The following is a 21,228-nucleotide window of genomic DNA, read 5'->3' on the forward strand; positions in this document are numbered from 1 at the left end:
ACTTTATCAAAGGGCTTTTTTATTGAGATTCAGTTGAAGGGCAGGAAACAAGTGCAGACATCTATCTGGTGTATCGTCTCTAATTGTGTTTACTGTCCCTGTCAAGGATGGTGGGAGGTTGTTCCTTTTCTGTACTCACTTTTCAAATAAATTTTTAAGTGAAGAGAGGCAAAATAAAAGTCAAATAACTCACTCTTGTAAAAGCAAACAGAACTCAAATGCTTTATATATGTCCTAACTATTTGGAGTTGGAGAAAAAAGGAATGGAGCTCAGGAGCATTTAATAACTTTCACTTACATTTCAAAGCATTTTGAAAGGCTCCTTAGCTTGAGCCCATTCATATTCTAGACAGATCATTTTTTCAGCTTGTTCTGAAAAATGAATCTAAATTCACCCAAAATTGAACCAGAGCCAGAGCAGGGAGGGCATCCTCTGGGGAAGGCTCTGTGCCCAAGAAAAGGCCTGTTGCTGGAGCACCCTGGTGCGGGAGCAGCGGAGATGGCTGTGCGGAGGTGCTGTGGCAGGGACACAGGCAGTGCTTGGGTTTCCCTGGCTCCGACACCGCCTTTGTCTGTGCATGGTCACGGTCTTCTCAGCAGAGCTCGTTCGTTTTTCTGGGCACATTGCTTTGGCAGGATACTTCTCTTCCCAGCAGTTAAGTGGTCCTTAAGTTCTAGGTTGGGAGCAGAAATGGCTTCTTAGAACTTTATTTGGTTGAAATGGAGAGACCAGATTTTCAATACAAAGCATTGGAAAGAAAACGAGAATGTTTGGGAAAATTGTGCCTGTGAGTGAGAAGAGGCAGGACAGAGATGGATGGTGTTTGGATGATGAGAAACTAGTTCTTGGTGAAGTATGTATAGTTTGGTCTCTTAGCACATTCTGTTGGGGATTGTCGTATGGTACTGATTAAATGTAGTGCACTTTAGTTTTTCTTGTAAAACAAGATGAAGAATTTCAAGTAAGGTAAGAAAATAGATGAAGGGAAAGATGGCAGGCTGCTATTGAAAGGACAACTGTTGGATGGAGGGACAGAACTGGTGGTGTTTCCCCCAAGCTCAGTCCTGGGACTGGTCTGTGCTAATAAGGCTGAGACAAAAAATAGAAGCATGCTAACCAAATCGGTTGATGATGCGAAGAGAGGTGGTTTTTTCATCATAGGGAAGGACCTCATACAGGAAGACCTGGATGACCTTCAGAACGGATAATTCTTAACAGCACAAGATAAAAGGTTGTTCACTTTGGATATGTCAACAGGAGCAAGAAATAAAGGAGATCAGGGAGCGTTCTCTTGGCCCGGAGATGAAGGGCTTGGACATGGTCCTGTTGGAGAGCCAAACTGTTGCACCTACTAAAGCAGAGTGGCCACGTGCAACTTGGGGCTGTCCCTGGGTTGTGGTCTCTCCGAGCCCAGGCAGCACAGATAGAGTCCCCATCAGATGGTGAGTGAGAAGCCATATGGAGAACTGCTTGATGGTTTGAGCCTCTGTCCAGCTGCTTCATTCAGTTGTTTGGGGTAGTCTGGGACTGATAATGGTTTATGCTGGGAATTTGTCATCTAGGAGTTTGTTGAAAATGAAGGTGTGGGTCTGCTGGTCTATCACAGGATGGCTCTGAGCCATTAATGTGCTTAGCTAGGAGAAAGGAAGAAGAGATTAGGAAGAAAGAAAGATTCCCTCCTCCAGGTGAAATGACAGGGGCAGCTTTCAGGATGCTATTTCTTGTGTCGAAATCTTCCAGAGCTGCCTAGCTTGGGCCAAGTGCCATGCTATCACTTTATGTTTCATTCCAAAAATGGAACATTAAGTCTGCTAGATGCCAAGTACTGTAAGACATGCCTGGTTTTGTTGCTTTGTTTTCAACAGTGGGTAGTTCTGGATGTATCTTAGAAACCTGCCTAAGATCATTTGGTGTATACAAGAGAGGAAAGTCTCTCTCTGGTCCCCAGCTGAGGATCCTTTTGTGCTCTGAAGCATGAAAACTGATAGTTTCTTACAGCATTTTAGGATATATTTACTCAGTGCTATGTAAGGTAACTGGTTTAGCCTTGCACAAGCGGAATCAGTTGCTAGAAATAGCACATCGGATGTAGCATGGGGCACTGCTCAGTTGCTTCACCTCACCGGGGAGCACATTGCTGTAGGCCGAGGGTAGGGTTGCACTGGCACTATTACTGAGCTGCTAATTTAGGTGTATTCCCACTGTATGGTTCTTTGCAGATATACGGTCAGGAGCTGTCATTTCTCTCCAACATCACCAGTTTTAAGGTTTAAGGAGTCAAAGCTTAGGCTTAGAGCTCAAATTGCTCATATATGCCCTGCAGAAAGCCAACACAGGGAATGTTTTGTTGTTGGTCGGTTGGTTAAGGTTTTTTAGTTAGGTGAACAGTCTTCATACTTAGAGACATTTTTCATTTTCTTTTATTAAACCTTATTTGTGCATTGATTTGTATTGTGCTTGCATCGTGTGTTTGGATTATTTTATCTCCAAGAGACCAATTATCCAATCAGGGCCAAATGAGCCATATCACCACGTGCATTTATTAGATGTGTTTCACATTTCTGCCCATTCTCACTTTACTGCATTTCCTGGACCAACACAAACAGACAAACAAGGGTTATTAATGTGAGAAACCAGGGTGTAATAGTGAGGTTTTTTCTGCTACTGCTCATCTGGGGAAATAGTTATTTTTCCAAAGCACATGTGGGAGTTTTCTGCCTACCTGCCTGTCATAGCTTCAGGAAATGAGCCCAAAAAGCATAAAGAACAGGCTGATGATCCATCTCGCTGTATAACCTGCCCCTAGCACCGCTGCCAGTATAGCCTGCATAGGATGATGGGGTTTATTCCACAGCAGAGATTCTTCCACATTCCCAGCTGAAGCATGAAAATTAACATTGCCTTGTGACTTTTGTGTATGCTGTGATAACTGTTGCTGCTGCTGATTTTACTCATGGAAGCACCTAATCATCTTTTAAAGCTTGCAATCCATTAGCTCAAATAATAGTCTAAGCAAGCAATTCTATTGTAATTCCCAAAGCAAAATCACAGGTATTTATCTGCTTTGATGGTGGGTGTAACCTGTGTATAATTAACATGTGGAGCAGCTGGGGAAGAATTCGATGTAGTAATTTCCTTTAATTTAGTAGCATGCACATGTGTATTTAGCAGTGTGCCCTGGTGCTCCAGCAATTAGCTAATTCATCTGCCTGGCACGATGGAGAGGAAGCAACCGGTTGTGATTGCAATAAATACAAACATCCCGCTGCTTCTGCTCAGAATTTGAGAACAGTTTGCTTTTGTGTCTGACTTGCACATACAAGGGTATACTGACTTTTGTGACAAATTCTTGTCTGACATTTTACATTTCTAGAATTAATTACTTTAGTGAGGGAAGACACCATAGTCTTTTAAAAGTGTCTCCTATCAGGGTGTCGTTGTAACCAAACAAGCATGCAAAAAAGATAACACAAAATATTAAAAGGTAACACCAGAGTGATACCTTTCTCTTAGCTTTACAAATGTAATGACTTGTCACTTTAGGAAAAATTATAATGAAATTACCATCCTGGAAACAGTCCTAAATTACAGTAGTAGTGGTGGATTTGTATATAATTAAAATGAACTTGAAAATATTCTTACTCCCCACTTTCAGGCAGTAGATTTGGCAATAGACCGATTGAAATTACAATGCAAAAGGAGGTGCCATTGCACTACTTGGTTGTTTCCTGGATTAGGTATTTGTGAAAAGGAAATGTATAAGTAGTCTCAGATGATTTACAGATGAGATTTTAGTAAAGTTAATGAGCTTTTATGAAAAAGCTATCACTTTGGGACTGTTTTACCCATTACAAAAGTGCCGTTTGTTCATGAATTTACTTATAGTTACTATAGTGTGGTTACTATACCAGGTCTCAGTCGAGGATTTGTGCCCTTATTGTTCTTGATAAATACACACTGGGAGACAGTTTGTGTGCCAGAGTGGGAATAAAGGAGATACGGTCCTCATGGCAGAATAGGTGTGTAATATGAAATGAGTCCTCATGGCAGAATAGGTGTGTAATACGAAATGAGTTCTCAAGATTGCACACAGAATCCGTTACAGAGCTGGTAAGCAAACCTGAGGCTCAGACCACTGCATTAAGCATGAAATAGTACTTTTTTCTTCTCTTATGGGTACTGCCAAGAGTCTGTTGTTGCTTTTGGTGCCCAGCGCTTCAGCCAGAATTGATGTATCTTTTCCAAAAATGTCCCTTTGAGGGCAACTGCGCCCCTAATTCATCTGCAAAAGGACAGGTATATTTTTGAGATATTTTTGTCTACACTGTCAAAAATACATATGCAGGTATAAAAAGCTGTTGTGTCACTTGCCAGACATCTCCATGCTGCGCAGAGGAGTACAGAGCGGAATTCATCAGCTGTCCAAGGCTGTGCTGGTGTGCCTCTGTGCTCTGCCTAGTGACCTGCGCTATTTGTGTCCATCTCCCAGATGAACTGCCACTTGTCTTTTAGGTTTGAAACCTTCCCAAACAGGGGGGCACGCTCTCTGCAGGCCCTTAAGCAGTTCCCACAGAGCAGGACCCATTCCAGCTCTGTCCCATCCCAAGTGGAAAGAGGAGCTGTTCCAAAATGCATGTGTAGGAGACAGGATTACGAGAAGTGGGATCCTGTGTTACAGAGGGAGCAGCTATTTGGCCATTGTGCTGCTCACACGTATTTCTACAAGTGTGTTGGACTGTGGCTAAACATTATTTTGAAAACGGAGTTAATTGCATGTGTGATTTAAACTCAGCTGACCATTTTTGCTGGATTCATATACACAAGCCACTCGCTGACCCAGAGGAGGGCATACAGAATCACTGAACGGTTTTATGTTCCACAGTCTTTCTGTTTAATATTTGTGTTAATCCAGAAAAAAAAGGGGGTTCTTTTTTCAATTTAAATGAAAAGGTGATCTTTGAGCCTAGATATTAATTAAATAACACAGACCAGCCATGTTGATTTTAGCACGAAGATTGGTTGAAAAATATCCCCGGAAAGGAGATGTGGTGGTGTTTATTGTACTACAACTATTTTTACTTCTGTGTTTGGATAGTAACATGATACATAATGCTGGCTGAAGTCTTTTGTGACTTGTTGTGTATTTAATGAGATCTACAGTAGAATATTCAGGATGTATATCTTGACAGGTAAAAATATTTTCACCTCATTCAGTAAGATTGCTATAGTTCCAACACCAAACAAGCAGGATTTGAGATGCAGGTGAACAATGGGGTTGGCAAAGCTGAGCGCTTATTTTGCAATATGCTCTCTGTGAAATGTTTGTTTGGAATGTGGAAGGAAGCTGCGTAACTTACTCATACCTATGAGGCTTTCTTTCATCTCTTCTTTCATCTAAGTCATCTTAATAAAAGATGCTGGTTTTCCCTCCCATGGCAACAACGCCCATACCTAAGTAGTTCGGGTGGCATCTTCACAAGCAGAAGTTGCCATCTGCTCCATACCTCCTGGTTTGTGTTGTGTAATTGGGAAGAGAGGAGCAGGTGTACACAGGGCTTGAAACTCAGTGGCACGTGGGCACATATGCTGTGGCCTTTGCTTATGCGTTCCCTGGAGACCTGAAACCACTAGTGCCTTTTGCCAGGATCATGGCCCTTCCTTCATGGGAAATGACCCCGCTGAAAAAGCAGCCTTATACCCACAGAAGTACTTTGTGCATCCAGAAGGAAATGAACTCCCTGTACAGCCCAGGCACAGGCAAATCCCACGGAGGTTTGAGCTCAGATTCTGTTAATTGTATAGGGGGAGATTTTAATATTTGCTCCTTTTTTTTTCATTTGTTTTTCTGGATTTTTATCCCACCTCACTGGGCAAGCCCACGTGGTGCAGTGCTGTGCTGTGCATGGATATTCAAGCTAGCTGGAAAGCCAGCACAGGTCCCAAAAGAGATACAGCTGTTAGAAATGTCATAGTCAGGCTCGGGGACGGGATAATTAGCAGGAATGTTGTCACTCTAAAATGTTTCCTCTATTTTTGGGAGTTGCAATCCAACAGTTGTGGCTGTAGCTGGTGTCATAGAGACCTGTCAGGCACTTGGTAACTTGTGCACTGTGCTGTGTTGCATCATGTGATAGAGATTTAAGTACTGTAGATGGGTTCTTAAATTCAAGAGCCATACTTCAGGACCCTGTGTTTCCTTAATGGCAATCATTCATTGCCTTAAATAAATTCATTTCCTGTCATCTTTCAGTTGGCCAGGGAAGGAAAAGGGATGTGTGGCAAATAAAAGCCGTAGAGAAAATCCTGCATTATATGTGTGATAATAAAATGTATGCACACATGTTGATTTTTTTTTTTTGTGAAAATCAGGGCATCTTTAGGAGTAAGGGCAGCATGGAGCCCAGAGAGGTGGCACACACACATCTGCATGTCGGTGGAGGCAGGTGCTGGGGAAGGTGAGGCCTGGCTGATCCACCACCCAAATAAACAGGAGTTGACTGTGTTGAGGCAAGTTCAGAGATCCAGGTGGCCTGAGCTAAACTGAATTAATGTGATTTTTCTTTTTTCTTCCTTTTTCTCTCATCCTCAGGTGGAAGAAAGCTACTCTGCTGGCAGTCCTTCAAAAGGCTTTTTCTCGAAAGGGCTCCAGAACCGACCTTCCAGCCCCGTTTCTGCCCCTGTGAGATCTAAACATAGCCCTGGCTCACCCAAAACAGTGTTCCCCTTCCCCTACCAGGAGTCTCCCCCACGCTCCCCACGCCGAATGAGCTTCAGTGGGATCTTCAGGTCGTCCTCCAAAGAGTCCTCCCCCAATTCTAACCCGTCTACCTCTCCTGGGGGCATCAAGTTTTTCTCCAGATCAAGAAAAAGTAAGAAATTGCTCATGTTATTTCAGGAAGATACACAGTACCTCTGGGCTTGGCCCATTCTTTACCTGCGGTAGTGAAGTAAGTGCAGATGAGGCATGTGCTAATTGTTCGTTATCTCTTTCACTGACCATGTGTTTTGGGTTTCTGACATGCTGGCCATTAGGGTATGACCTCTGCAGGGCCATGGACACCTATGCAGGGCTGAGGAGAGAAATCATGCTTCAAAACTTAGAAACACTTAACACAAAGCTTAGAAACACTGAAATTAGTGGGAGTTTTCTGGGTGGTTTCACTGTGGCTGGTTGGACATCAGCACCAGAGCTTGAGAACATCTGGAGATGTTCATGGGGTTTGTGGTGGAGGTGGGCACAGCAAGGGTATCACCTCGGAAGCTAAGAGAGACTCAATTCGGTAGACTCCTTAGAGAATTTTAGCTTTTTCTTTAATTGATATTTCTTTGCCCTGTTGTAGGAGGGGAAAAAGACCTTTACTGGATAGAAGTAAATGATGTGTTTCCAATTAAACAACCATTAAGGGAGTGTTTGAGCTCCTCTGCCAGAATATGAAAGGCATCATAGACCTCCATGGTTCAGAGCATTTGCCTGCTTTATATTGGGCACAAATTTTACCTCTTCAGCAGCCCATGAGCTAACACACCGTTAGGACTCAGAAATGAGCAGGATTGAGAACAAGCTTCAATTTTAAAACTTTATTGCTGAATAAAAGTTCCCAGTGCTGATCAACAAACAAAACCTGGTCTGTTCAAGGGGTTTGTGGCTATAAGAAGGGAACAGAGATACAGGGGAAAGAGAGGAATAGTATCCTGACACTGAAGGTGCTCACTTGTCAGACCACAGTGAGGTTTCCTTCTGTGAACCGAATAAATAACTCTATGATAAATTGTTGGCAAATCTCTGACATTGTAGGTGCAGAATTAGTGATGCTTATACTACATTTGGCTATATGATTCCTGCAATGTACTGATAGCTTTCAGTGACTTTTGAGTAGTTTAGAGGGACCTTCTTCTTTTTCATCATCAGAATTTCCCTTAAAGGGGTTGCTGTTAATCAGAACAAGTAATTTCATAATTAATTTTGTGCACAAGAACCACGGCTATGCAAACTCATATAGGATTTTTCTTTCTTTTTATCAGAAGTTTTGCTGCAGCTTAATTGAAATGGCATCTTTTCCAGTCTTTACCCCTCTCTAAAACACCATCAGGAGATTAAAAGTCGGAGTCAGTGATTCTGAAGGACTCCAAGTAGACTCCAGGCAGACTCCCAAGTGTCATTTCTGTTCAAGGACATTTGTTCTTCTCTGCTTGAAGTTCAAGTATGCTTTTTATTCCACTCTTTTTCAAGCCTCACAGTAATTAAAGTCTATTTAAGCTCTTTTGCTAGTCCACGTAGGCTTAAATATTGCATAGGCAGTATGCTGCTGATTGAGTACACAGAGAAGGACAGGCTGCTGCCTGAATAACAGCAATATATACTGTATAGCAAAGCCATCTTGTGACTTTTTAATCAAGTTATCCAAGCAAGTAACACTGTTTAAGTCCTAGATAGATATAACAGAATATTGAATAAAGGAATCTTCCGGTAGTCAGCAAAATTCTTTTTGATAAGGTCACATCACTTGTCACAGGAACAGGCTTGGAATGGGGCCATGCTATATTTGAGCTAACAGAAGATACCCATGACCCTGCTGCTCCAGTGGGGGTTGCAGGAATTGTGCTGGGCTTGGGTGTTCATGGTCTTTTGTTCTTAAGGCAGGAGGGGCAGCCTCTTGGAAAGGGCATGGTGATTAAAATTGGTGTTTAAATTGTAACACTTCCCATTCTGCAGCTTTTGGCAAAGCCGAACATTTCTTACCGTGTGCTTTCACATCATTTAGCTCTCTTATGGAGAGGCTAATGCAAATACATACCCTTTACTACCATGTTGAAGTAGATTTTATTCAGAATGTGCTAAAAGGGTCAGTAATGAATTACACTTTTCAGGTTTACTTGATTTAATTAAATTTTATTTAACAAAACCTTTTCAGGACTTTAAGAAATATATGGCTTAGCATTTCTGTTGTATTATGTAGTTTTTCACAAGCAAAACATTTGCATTCTGCTACTTTGCAAATAAAGAATAACCTTAGGTATTATAAACCACTAAGTTAATTGGTTACATCCCACTCCAAACAAAGTCTCTGTGGCTTGAACAGCATTTCCTGAGTGACAAGACTTCTCAGACACTCTTCAAACCAAGTATCTCAGACCGTTGCAATGATGCTGTGCTGAAGAGCTAAACCAGGATGGGGCTCCATGTTTTTGAAGGTGCATAAATTCCTCACTGCAAAAAATTGCCACAGCCTACATGATTAAAATCCCATTTTCTCGAGCAGCTTGGGATACCTGTGTTAAAAGTGAATGGGACTCAGGTTACTTTATCAGTTCTGAAACTGTGAGTGCATTGAAATCACATGGACTTGCCATGCTTGCCTGTCTTTACAGCCCTGTTGGTGTTGGGTTAATAGTATTAAAATGAAAATTAACTGTGTGCTGGGTTGTGCCAGGAGAAGCATCCCCAGCAGGTCAAGAGAAGTCATCCTCCTGCTCTGCTCAGCACTGCAGTGCCAGGTCCAGTTCTGGGCTCCCAAGTACAAGAGAGACAGGGATGTACTGGTCCAGCAAAGGGCCACTACATTGGTCATGGGATGGGGCATGTGGTGTAGGGGGAAGAAGAAGATGAAGGAGGAGAAGACCTTTTTGCTGTCGTCAGTTACATAATGGGGTTGTGGAGAAGTCAGTGCCAGGCATCTCAGGGATGCCCAGCAAAGGGGTGGGAGGCAGAGAGGGAAACTCCAGGCAGGTGTGAGAAAAAAGTTCTTGGTGGGAGTGATAACAGCATCAGAGCAGGGGTCCAGAGGGGCTGTGAAATTGCTGCCCTTGCAGATTTTAATAAGTCAACTGGACAAAGCTCTGAGCACCCCAATTTGAAGTTGGAGCGGTGCTTTGAGCAGCAGTTGGACCAGAGGCCTCCAGTGGTCCCTCCCAGTTACAGCTCTTCTGGGAAACTGCATGGGAACCTTCCCTTTGGGTTTATAGCAAATCTGTATTTTATCCAGGCAATCTGCAATTTAAAAAAAAAAAAAAAGGCACCAGATAAAAGTTCACAGGGGCTTGGGGTATTTTTGTCCCCCACTTTATCTGAAATGAATCTGTGCTGCCCTCCATCATCATGGAGCAGTATGTGGGGGAAGTATATGCTGTCTTTGTTTTACATTACATACCCCATCTTCCCTCCACTTCCTCCTCCCACACATTGTTCAAAACACAGTCTAACCTGTTACTCTGCATATTCCTTGTTTTTCTTGGAAGCAACTTCTTCCTAGCTTGTTTTCATTTTAAAGGCTATGTGTGGTATTCTCAGCGCTTGCTTTCCCATGTAGTTGCTCTTTTCCCAGCTAAGTTATTTTGCCTTTTGAAGGTATGCAGTTTAGGAAGGGCATTAATGGTTAGGGGAGGATGATTTTAAAACAGAAAGTGATTTGCAGATGGGAGTCTTAAAACACTTTCCACTGAAGGCTGGGAGTTTAAAGTTTTTGCTCATCTTTAATATCGTATCACTTCTGTTGGTAATAACCAAAAGCTCATCGTTGTGTCTTTTCCCTTTGGTTACCCCAGTTCAGCATCTGGTCATAACCCCATGGCTCTGAAGTGACAAAAGATTTGCCTTGAAAGGCAAAATACATTCCCACAACATGTGCTTGGCTGCCAGCCACTTCAGGTATTTTCTAAGTACAGCTTCAAAACAGTAAACGGCTTGTTGGGGCTTCACCTTTGAAAAGGCAACCACCTCTGGAAGAGGCTCTGCGGGGACCTTTTTGAGTGAGGTGTGTGTTTGGCCACTGGTGCAGCCCCTCCAGTTTGGGAAGTTCACCACAGAGAAATCCAAGACAGCTCTTTGTGCACTGAGTTTCTGTACAAGTGCTTTGAAATTTTAATTCTCAACTTTTTTAATCTCTTTTTTTTTGTCTGAGAATTTCTTTGCAACAGTACCGTTAGACCGACAATTGAAAACTGAATATGGATTTGGGATGAATTAAGCTTGGCTTTGAGGTGGTGCAGATGACTTGCTAATGCTGCTCACCCACACTAGGAAGCTTGGCAGATGCAGTCCCACCTAGCACTGCCCACCTTGCACCTCCCAAAGCCAGGCACCTTCTGCAAGCGGAGACTTGGCTTTATGGGATGTAGAGCTTAGTACCTGGGTTTTACCCATCAGCGTGGGTGCATGAGTAACTGTGGAACATTGAGCAATTACATTTTAATTAGATACAAAAAAATGAGTAAATTGGAGTGACCTGTAGAAGCAGGAGGCCGATGCTGATTTTCTAAATGTTTTTCAAGGACAACAGGAACAAAGGATGAGTGAAGAGGTGCAAGTTGAAGTCTGAGGTGCTGTGAAAAGTTAATTCAAAACTGGTGTTGTGGAACCTCTTCCCAGTTTCTTTGGGGTTTGCTCAAAGCTGCATGAACTGCTCTCATGAAGAATGACTTGGGACCTGATGGTCTAAGACGTTGTTGAGTCTTGGCTGTGATGGGTGCATTTCTCTTGTGTGCTAGTTTGTGCAAGCAGGTATAATGCCAAGAGAAAGAAGTGGCACCAATTTACTCTCAGTAAAGCAAACTGAGGTGATCCAAAGTAAATACAGGAGCACAACCTGCACTGGGAGAAAACACAGTTCAGGTTACACTTTTTCTTGCATGATCTCTCACTTCAGAACCAATACCTATACAAATAAATGAGAAAAACTTTATTTTTTTGAGTGGAAACTGGGGAGCTACCTCTACAGACAGGCTAAAATCAAGTACCCTGAATATTTTATTAAAAGTAGATGGTTGTGTGACATTTACATTATTAAAATATGTCTTTTTCCATGGGTCTGAATGCCCGATTTGAAGGTCTGCATTTTCCAGCCCTGCTTCCCCTTCCAAAACCATCAGTTCAGGTAACAGCAATATTCATGACACATTGATGGTGCTGCCAGTTTTAACAGCAAAGGAAATCAATTAAAAGGTTTCTGTTGACCTAAAGCTTTGGGATGTGGTGCATGGGATTAAAAGATAGCTCAGAATTAAAGGTTGTTTACAGAACTTTGAATCGAAGACTACACAGCTTTCAAACACCTTGAAGCTGGTGGTCAGATTTGAATCATAGTGAATTTGCACTGTATTTGAGGAAGAAAGTGTTTTCCAATATAAAGTCTTAATTTTCTGTCTTCACTTAAGAATTTTTCTCCTTCTGAAATGCAATACTATTAACTGTGACACCTAAAATAATCCATAAGGAGGGCTCCTCGTACTCCAGTAATAAAGGACCAGATAGCAATTTTTTCAGAAGACTGTGAGATTCAATACAGAATGGTTGTCATATATTTTATGCATTCTAATAATTTATTTTCTTGGAGATCATCTTGTGGTTAGACTACATCCTCTGTAAGAAAAGCTTATGACTGTGCTAATTCTTACCCATAGATGGAGCACGTAGCTCTCATTTGCGAGAGCCCAGGGAAGAAATAAGGAAAAAAAACCCTGCAGGGTTTCATGTTGCCACATTCAGCTCTGCTCCCTTGAAGGCCTCCTATCTGTGGCTGATCTGTGCTAAAACTTTTCTTCAAATTTTAAACTGAAATCCTTTCCCCTCCAAGATTTTACTCCATATTTGTGACATTTAGATAACAACTTGCAGCGAAGTGGAGTTTAGTCCAAGCCAGGCTGTTGTGGAGGGTTGGCAGCTGGGCGCAGGCGTTTCATGTACCGTTGGCTCAAGCTATTTCCCACTGTTACTCTTTAGGAATACCTTCCCATGGCACTCAGTGCTGTGATGAGATGTCCTCCCTCGTGCCAGCTGCTGGAGTCTATATTTGGATTTTTCTTTGCTGAATTGATAAATTCATCTGTAGTCTTGGACTCTTCCAGCCTTTGGACCACAACTGTAGAGAACCATCAGTTATACCCTGCATTGGGATGCTGAACAGCTTCCACTTCCATCTCCAGTTTTTCATCTGTGTTCACCATCCTCCTGCCTTCTGAACAGGCAGGGGGGTGGGATGCCAGAGGGAAAGGCCATGAGGCAGCTTTGATTTCTGGTTGTGACTATCCTCGCCATGCGGGTTGAGGAAGGATGGGGCTGCTCAGTCCAGGTTCAGCTTGGGAGGGTGTTGTAGACTCTTCCACTGTCATCCCATAAAACCTAGGAAAGGAGTAGAGATGTTTGTCTTGCTTTAATTTCCAGTACTGCTGTGCAAAAACATGTGATCATAATTTTTGAAGCATGCTTTGCCCACAGAGGCAGACGGAGGGACCGACACTGTTCATTTTGGTCTTGTCTACACTGGAAAAATTACTTTGTGCAGACAACATGTGTCAGCAAGGCTGCAGCCAAGCTGGTGCAGCACACAGCTTTGTATGGCCAAAGACCAGCACCATTTCCTCTGCCAGTTACTGACATCTGCTGTCAGCAGCAGGTCATTTTTCGGGTTAAAATGTGCCTATGGTAGTTGGTTTTAGTTTATTTGGAGATAACTTTCAAAATGCTTCCCATTTCACCTTAGTTTCCCATGGTCAGTGTTATGTGCATCGGTGGAGTACATACGGTATGGTTTTACATTCTTCACCACTCTTTCTAGGCAAGAAGGATTTTTCAGACTATCTTCAAATTGCTAATGATTTAGGTGCAATGATACAAAAAAAAAAAAAAAAAAAGTTTTTTAATCTCTGACTGTCATCTGTAGAGTATTGGACAGACCTGCAACCAGATTAATTCATTATCTTCTACCTCTTCCCTGGGTTTTGAACTATGGAACATGCTATAAATGATGAGACTTTTAAATAACAACAAAGTTGTTATTTCTTGTGATGCATAGATAAGACCTTAGTTTTGTATTTGCTCTTCTAAAGACTGCTGCTGGCATGCAAGGGAAATAGAAATGACAGTTTGTACATCTCCAAAGGTTGATGAACCCTGGTGGCCTTTCACTGCTGGTCTTCTTTGTGTCCTTTGATAAGAGAGGTCTGCAGGCAGGTGACTTTGTTTCTCCACAGGTAGTAACGTAAACAACACTAAAGCTAAAGAGAGTTTTGAAGTATCACAGGAAATCATTTGGAAATAAATAGGGGGGAGGGTGTGTGGTTGTGGGTTGTTGGTTTTTTAGCCTATCTTAGTTTGAAAATCCAGGAATACATGTAGGAGCAGATTTTCAAACATATTTTTCTGTCTGTTTTCCATTTAAATCAATCATTTCAGAATTTCATCTCGAAGCAAGTATTTGGTTATAAGTGCTAGAGAAATGCTGTTTATTTTAGTAGGTTTGTACACACGTTTAATGTTAAGTATATTGTTTTATTTGAATGTTCATGAATACTTGTCATGATCCCATTGAAAATGCATTGTGCTTCCAAGCTCTTTCGATATGTTTTTAGAGTCTGAAGTATTATTGATCACTTAAGCTATCAGATCCAAGCTTTACAGATGGGTTCTCAGCTTCTTAAAAAGTCCATGGAATTAAGAAGTCCCTCAAAAATGGGCTGAATAAACATGATAAATGTTGAAACAATCAGTTTTCTGATCAGGAAATATGTGGAATGAAAGAACCTGATCACAAGGCAGAAAATTGCATGGTTTAGGGAATACAGTATGTGTAGTAGAGTAAGTAAAGTACAGCTAAACCCCAGGCTCGGTCCAGCAGCCTGTAGCTCTTATGTAGCCCTTGTTGGGTCAGTGGGACTTTGGCTGAGCTTGGACTGAATGAAAACACTGATTTTAAAATTAAAATAAAAATCTTAATAATGACGGTAAATTGCTGTGCATTGTGAGAGTGAATAGGGCCATGTGTTGAGCACTCTCATGTCTCAATTTATGGGCACTGTGGAAAATAGCCTTTGCTTTATGCAGCCCTGGGGGCTATGAAAGCATCTTGAAGGGGAGCCCTGGTGATAACCAGTGAAGAGGCTGAAAGGGTTTTAAAGACTTCACACGGACTCTGCTACTTGCCTGCATGGATTACTAGATTTGTTCCCTGGTTTCACTTGTGTATTTTGTTTTCCCATTGACCATAAGGCCAAGTGAAGATAACATTCCCATTTGTATGGGAAGTAAGTGTGGAAAGAGACCACAGTGAGAAGAGATTGCAGTCTTGTAGCTGAGCTGGTATAAACCATCACATGCGCTTCCAGCATCTGCTTTAGCACCACATCACTTCCAGAAGTCACTGCCAGAGTCGTGAGTTGGGCAAGGAGAGCCTGTAGCATCCATTTTGATTTGGTCAGGGGCTGGAGCACCTTATAGCAACGTCTGTAGTGATCATCTAGCTGTGGAGTCATCGCTGACCCATTTGGTCTATACGGCAAATTTAAATGCAGGTTGGTTGTTACTGGGAGGAGGAGATGTGGAAGAACCAAGAAAATATCTTCTAGTATAAAGCTGTGCATGGTGCCAGTTCTAGGATTTTTTTCCCCATTGCCATGCTAAGTCAAATGAATATCAGTCTGAATTAGGAGATCTCACAAGAAGCTCTTTTGTACTTAAGTCTGACAGAAGTGAAAGGGCTGTGGAAATGGTGTAATACCAACGCTATGTTAACGTCACTGATCTAACTAATTCCTGTACTCCTGAATCAGTGTACTGGAGCTAAGTCTTTCCATGCTGCTCTATTTGACTAAAGTAATCTCACATTTCCTTTGTCAAAGCAAAGTGAAACAAAGATGCCGCTGTTTAAAATGAATTGGTTTAGGATTTTCTAGCCTAGTGAGTTAATTGGTCTGGGGGTTATTGTGATTAAAATAATGAACACATCAGCTAAAGGAGGGTAGAAGTCTTTTGTTCTTAACATAAAACAAAAAGAGGACAGGCAAGGTCTTTTACTTATGTCAGAAAATGAGTCTTGGGTCTAATTTTTGGACACTGACCTATGCATGGTTCCCACCTATCAGAACCTTTAAAGAAATCTGTTTGATAATATGTGTGAGCCACTAACTGTTATTGCAGGTGCTTTGTTAATCCAGCAAAACTTCTGACAAGCTTCCCTAGCACAGCGTGGGACGTCGTGAATGAAGGATGACACCATGCAAAGGATCCAATTCAGGTTCATGAAAGCATTTTATCACTCAGAGGCATACACATGCATGTTAGCTGGAGGTCCATGCTCCACAAAATTTGCATCATTTTTGGATTTGCACGATGGGGGTTGTAAAATGCTCGGAAGCCCTGTCTGTGCTGTGCTAGCCTGTGTATGAAATGGCTTATGTTGCAAAGTGGGTGTGTGGATGCTCTACAAAGTACAGTGCAAAGGATGGGGCAGTGAAGTGAGGATTCATGGTGGGTACAGTGTGGAGCTATGGTAAGCAAAACTGTTGTAGTGAATGTAATTTTGAGAGTAACTGCTGAATAGAGAGACCTTTCTGAAGGGGAGATTGTAGCCTGTAGAGTTGACCGTACACTACCAGTGATAATCTGTAACTGGTGTTCTCCCCAGGTTGACTTTCTCTTTAGTCCATTTTCTGGATGTTAGAATTTGGTATCCAGCTAAACAGCTAAACCAGCCAATCTCCAGAGCCTTGCTGGAAAGGTCCAAATGTGAGAACTAACTGATTGGTGACAATCCTATAACCAGCATTGGTGGCTGACAAATGACAAATCTAAAGCCAGCAAGGCGCTTACAAAGGTCCCTGTGCCTGGGAGCTCTAGGATGGATCAATAAACGTAACTGCCTTCCCTTCCCACCAGAGATGGCTGGTTCTAGCATGGGGCACTGCGTGTTTAATGAAATCTAAATTTTCTTATTTCAGCTTTAAAACAAAAATAATGGGTTGTGAATTGTTTAGGGGTTTGTGTGTGGCTTGTTGGTTTTTTTAAGAAATTGGTTGCTTTTTCTATAGGCTTTCTGCTATGTCCTTTTCTGTCACAGTTCACCCAGTATTTGAAGGCTGTTCTCTGTCTTTAAAAAAATCTTGTCTTAGATCATGGAAAATATTAATCTGTGTGTACTTGATATGCGAAACAAGTACTCTGAGTCTTTGATGATCAGCCATTAAAACACCTCAGTTTCTTAGTTAAATTATTTTGAAATTTGCCTTGGGGTTCCTATAAGCACACTTTATTGGTAGTGGTTTGTGACTGCAGTGGTTTATAATGGAATTTCTTTGTAGTTTGCTTCTTGCAGCATCCCCTGCTGCTTATGGCTCTCTGAGCCTGAAATATAAGTGCAGCTTTGAAAGCCCCACGGAGGTGTGTGACACAGGACTGCGGTGACAAGTCCCTGCCGGTAGCTATGCCAGACAGTGCCACACTGTGCAAGCCCAAACTGCATCTCCCTGGGAGCTCCTATACGACTGTGAAACGTAGGTGCCCTCCTGTGGGCATCCTGCTGCTTCTCCTTGCTGTATGGACAGGCTGGGATTACCTTGCCTGCCTGGAGATGCTTTGGCTTGGGTTTTGAGCAGGATGCTAAGGACCTTTTATTATGCTTTCTCTTTTTCTTTTTTCCTTTTTTTTTCACTTTCTAAACCCATTCAAACAGCAGGGTCTAAAAGCATCCTTCCCTCCAACCTGTGTAACAGCAGTAATTTCAGCAGTTGTTCAGGAAACAACTCCTTTCCTCATCCCAGGAGAGTTTGCCATTGCCCTCAGGTCAGGATATGGCCCTCAATATCAAGATAGACTTTTAATTGAATTGACAAATGCACGGACCCTAATGCAATTCATTTTTGGCTGGGGAAGGCATGTGAAGATAAGCCATTAATTATATATTCTTCAACAAACCCTGTTATTTAGGAATCCTGAGTGTTTCCTTTCAGGGTCACTGTGAATGTATCTGCCTCGTTGCCTGCCTGAGCCGGGCAGAAGGCTTGGTGTCAGATTTGTTTGCTTAACCTCAGTATAAGATTTCCATAGCTCTTCATGTTCACAGTCATTCCACAGAGCTGTTCAAGGGTGAGAGGACTGCGCTTGGCAACCTGAGCTGTAACTCCAACGGGATGATGCTCTTTGCAGTTATGCAGTTGCTCCAATTCCTTTCACATGCCAACGTGCCCCCCATAGTTCCGAACAGCTGGAGACCAAAACTGGCTTCAATCCATGCAGAATAAAAATCCACATCTAAATGCTAGGAAGGTCAAGACTTTCTAGAGAGAGGGTGAAAGAACTGCACGTGAGCTAATGCTTAATACTGGAACGAGAGTAGCTACAGGTGGCAAATACTGCCCATGTTATTTATTCTGTGTTTAGCATCTATATTAAGTGCCTGCCTTCTTCATGTTTGCTAGAGAAGGGGTGAGCTTGGCCATGGGGGGTGCACCTTGAAGGATTTCTGAAAGACAAGGAAAATAAATGGCAGCTGAAACGTGTAATAAACAGGTAATAAAAATGTGCTTTTGGCACGGGAGTCCTCAGCAAGGCAGCACTGGCCTAAACTTGTTTAGGAGAGCGAACCTCAACAATGAATCAACATGAACATTTAGATGAGCAGTTAGCTGATTTTTTTCATCTTTTAGAAGAAAGTATTGCTCCTTTCACCAAAGCTAATTAAAATGTGGTTTCTACCCCTGTGAAGGTCAAATTCTACTGTATTATGTGTATTGAAACACAGTCTGATTTACAACATCTGACTTTCTCAGTGACACAGGGGAAGATTTGACCATTGGGCTCTGAACAGTGGAACAATTTCCAGATTTGGGTGCCTGAAGTTAACAGTATAAATCCTTGCTGAGATACCTAAACCAGTTGAAGGGGGCCTTCTTAATTAAAAAAAAAACACAAAACCCAACAAAACAACAAAAAAACAAAACAAGGAAAAGAGAAGAAAAAAGGAAATATTTTGACTGATTTCAACAATATTTGCTTGTCAACCCTATGAAGTTGGTAAACAATGAGGAGTAGTTTTCTTCGTGGGGATCTAAGTTTTACTGTGTTAGGTTTTATCCTTTAAATCCACAGGGAAGCCTTTCCTTCCAATGCAATCAAAGACACAGTCGTTGACAAAAGCCTAATTATGTCCCTTCCTTCCTCAAAAATGTAAATAGTAAGTAATGAGGATTATCACCAATCTGACATCTTGTACGTTCACTGGCGTTCGCGGAAATCTTTCAAGCAAGTGGTGGGGATTAATGCAAACCAGTTTGTACAGCTGTCTAGATTTCCTTGGATCAGAAGCCCAGACTGCAGAAGAATACATGGATTATCAGCAAATACTTACTAGTGGCAAGGGAATACAGGCAGGGAGAGATGTTCTGAATTTAGAGAAATTGTCAGAGCCATGGCTATGGGGTAATAGGTATGGGCTTTGTTGCAGTAGTTAGAAACATTTTTCTTTTTCCGTGTGGTTCATTGTTGTGGAAACGAAGACCAAGAAAGAGATGGAGATTTAGCATTTTTCTTAATTACATTGATGTATTCCTTTGTGATGAGCCATAATTTGTTCCATATCATTTAACTAATGTGGACTTATGCTCCAGTATTATCCAGACCAGGTGAAGAATGTGTTAAATGTATTAGAGTAGGGAAATGCAAAAAAAAACCCCAAACAAATCCTAACAAAAACCCTTGTCTTATTTCTCTGTGTTACATGGAACACCTCCATGTAATGATAGTAGCACATATCCATGCAGTCAGGTCAATCCTGAAAGACAAGACCCTCCTGGACTTTGGTGGGGGTAGTGGTGTGGAGCTTCTATGCAAGGGACATTCTGAGGGAGATTTCTGCCCCATGGTGATGTTTCACTTTTTATTTTAACCACGGAGTTTTGGGGTGATGAAGGGAGGTGAAATCTCAGGTATTTTTTTGAGGGAGTAAGCCTTGGTGGAGACTCAAAGATGGTGGCTACTTTAGGATCGTCCCCAACCTCAGAGGATGGTGCTGGAGGAGCACATGGCCATTACAGAGGGTGAAATCTGGGGTTAAGGCACCTCGTTAAGTGGGGCTCTGGCAGGGGCTGGAGAAGCTCTAGGTGGCTGCAGCCACCTCAGTGACCCACGACGGCTTGTGCAGCAGCAGGATGCCACAAGTTAGAGGAGAAGGGGAGTGAAAATCTTTGGGAAACTGGCCTTAGGTCAGCTCTTGTTCCAACTGCAGTTTCTTGGCATGGGTTTTGTTGTTAAAGATGTGTCACTGCAATTAAATCTCATTAAAGTCAAAAAAGGCGCTGATGAGCACTGGTCAGAAGTCACACTGCTGTTAAACTGACCCATCATTTTGGGACGAGCTTTGAGGCAGTGTGTCTTGGAGCTTTGTTTGGAGTAGCTGGAACCCGCTGTGGCAATCCCAGGAAGCTTCTCCGTTGGGAAGGCCAGGATATGGAGGGAGGGAGTGTTGCCGGTGGAGGAGCTTGCAAAGCAGACAGCTGTGCCGCAGAATGGGAACCTTAAATCCACTGCATGCAGCTGCTTCCCTGGGGAGCCCAGCTGCAAACCCAGGGAGTGGGAACACCAGCAGAGCACGGACCTGCACCCGCTGTACCACACCTTTAGCCATAGTTTGGCTCTAGTTTAGCTGAGAGAGCCAAGAGAAATTCCAGCTGCCCTGGGCTGGGGGTCTTGCCTGTGCTTGGAAAAGAAATTTGGAGAGCATGATTCCCAGGATTCACACCATCATTTTTACTCTTCTGTTGCATTTTGTATTTAAGAAGAGGTGTGCAGCTGGGAGGAGGTGAGTTTTTCTCATGAACTTGTGCATGTTCAGTGTGAGCATCCTGGCACTGCCTCCATGCACCAGCTTTTGCGTCTTCAGACCATCCAAGTGCTCTCTCTTATGGTTGCCAGCCACAAGAGGCTTAGGGAAGTGGTGAAAGGCATGGCCACAAAATGAGCCTGTCAAGTCATCTCCACCATTATTTCTACTGCCTATCGCTTTGTCCATTCCATTTTTAAAGGTGAAGAGACATATTTTTAAGGGCTTGTTTCTGTTTCAAGCTTTCCATCTGTTTTTTGATGGCATCAGTCGTTTTTCCATGTAAATTTTTTACCAGTGGTTAAATTGCAGGATTGGGAGTGGTACAATGGAAAGGTGTCTTCTCCTCCCTGCAGAGCTGTTGAAGCCAGCACAGTGTCCAAAAATCTCATGTCTGCTACCGCTATGATGAGAGGAGAAACAGAATTACACAGCATAGGTGAACCTCACATGTTCACTGCTTTGTGATTGGCATCAGTTGGAAGGAGTTACAAGGTTGTGGTACACACTCTTGTTGCATTCAAGCTTTTTTACTCTCTTGAGGTGATGCTGTCACAATGTTGAGTGTTATGATACGTGGAGGTTTTTTGAAGGAGCAATTGCAAGGAGCAGAAGAATATGCTTTTTGCTTCAGCATGGCTAAAC

General features: G+C 42.5%; 1 protein-coding gene across 4 annotated transcripts in view; it reads left to right on the plus strand.

The window, feature by feature from the left end:
• PRKAG2 (protein kinase AMP-activated non-catalytic subunit gamma 2) overlaps nucleotides 1-21,228 on the plus strand; it is a 223,515-nt gene that overhangs the window by 73,721 nt on the left and 128,566 nt on the right. For all 4 annotated transcript variants that reach the window (XM_055803360.1, XM_055803362.1, XM_055803364.1 and 1 more), the window contains exon 3: nucleotides 6,591-6,870. In XM_055803360.1, coding sequence (XP_055659335.1) covers nucleotides 6,591-6,870 — 280 coding nt within the window. The remainder of the gene's footprint in view (nucleotides 1-6,590; nucleotides 6,871-21,228) is intronic.

This window comes from Falco peregrinus, chromosome 5 (assembly GCF_023634155.1).
Source record: "Falco peregrinus isolate bFalPer1 chromosome 5, bFalPer1.pri, whole genome shotgun sequence".
Classification (NCBI taxonomy): Eukaryota; Metazoa; Chordata; class Aves; order Falconiformes; family Falconidae; genus Falco; species Falco peregrinus.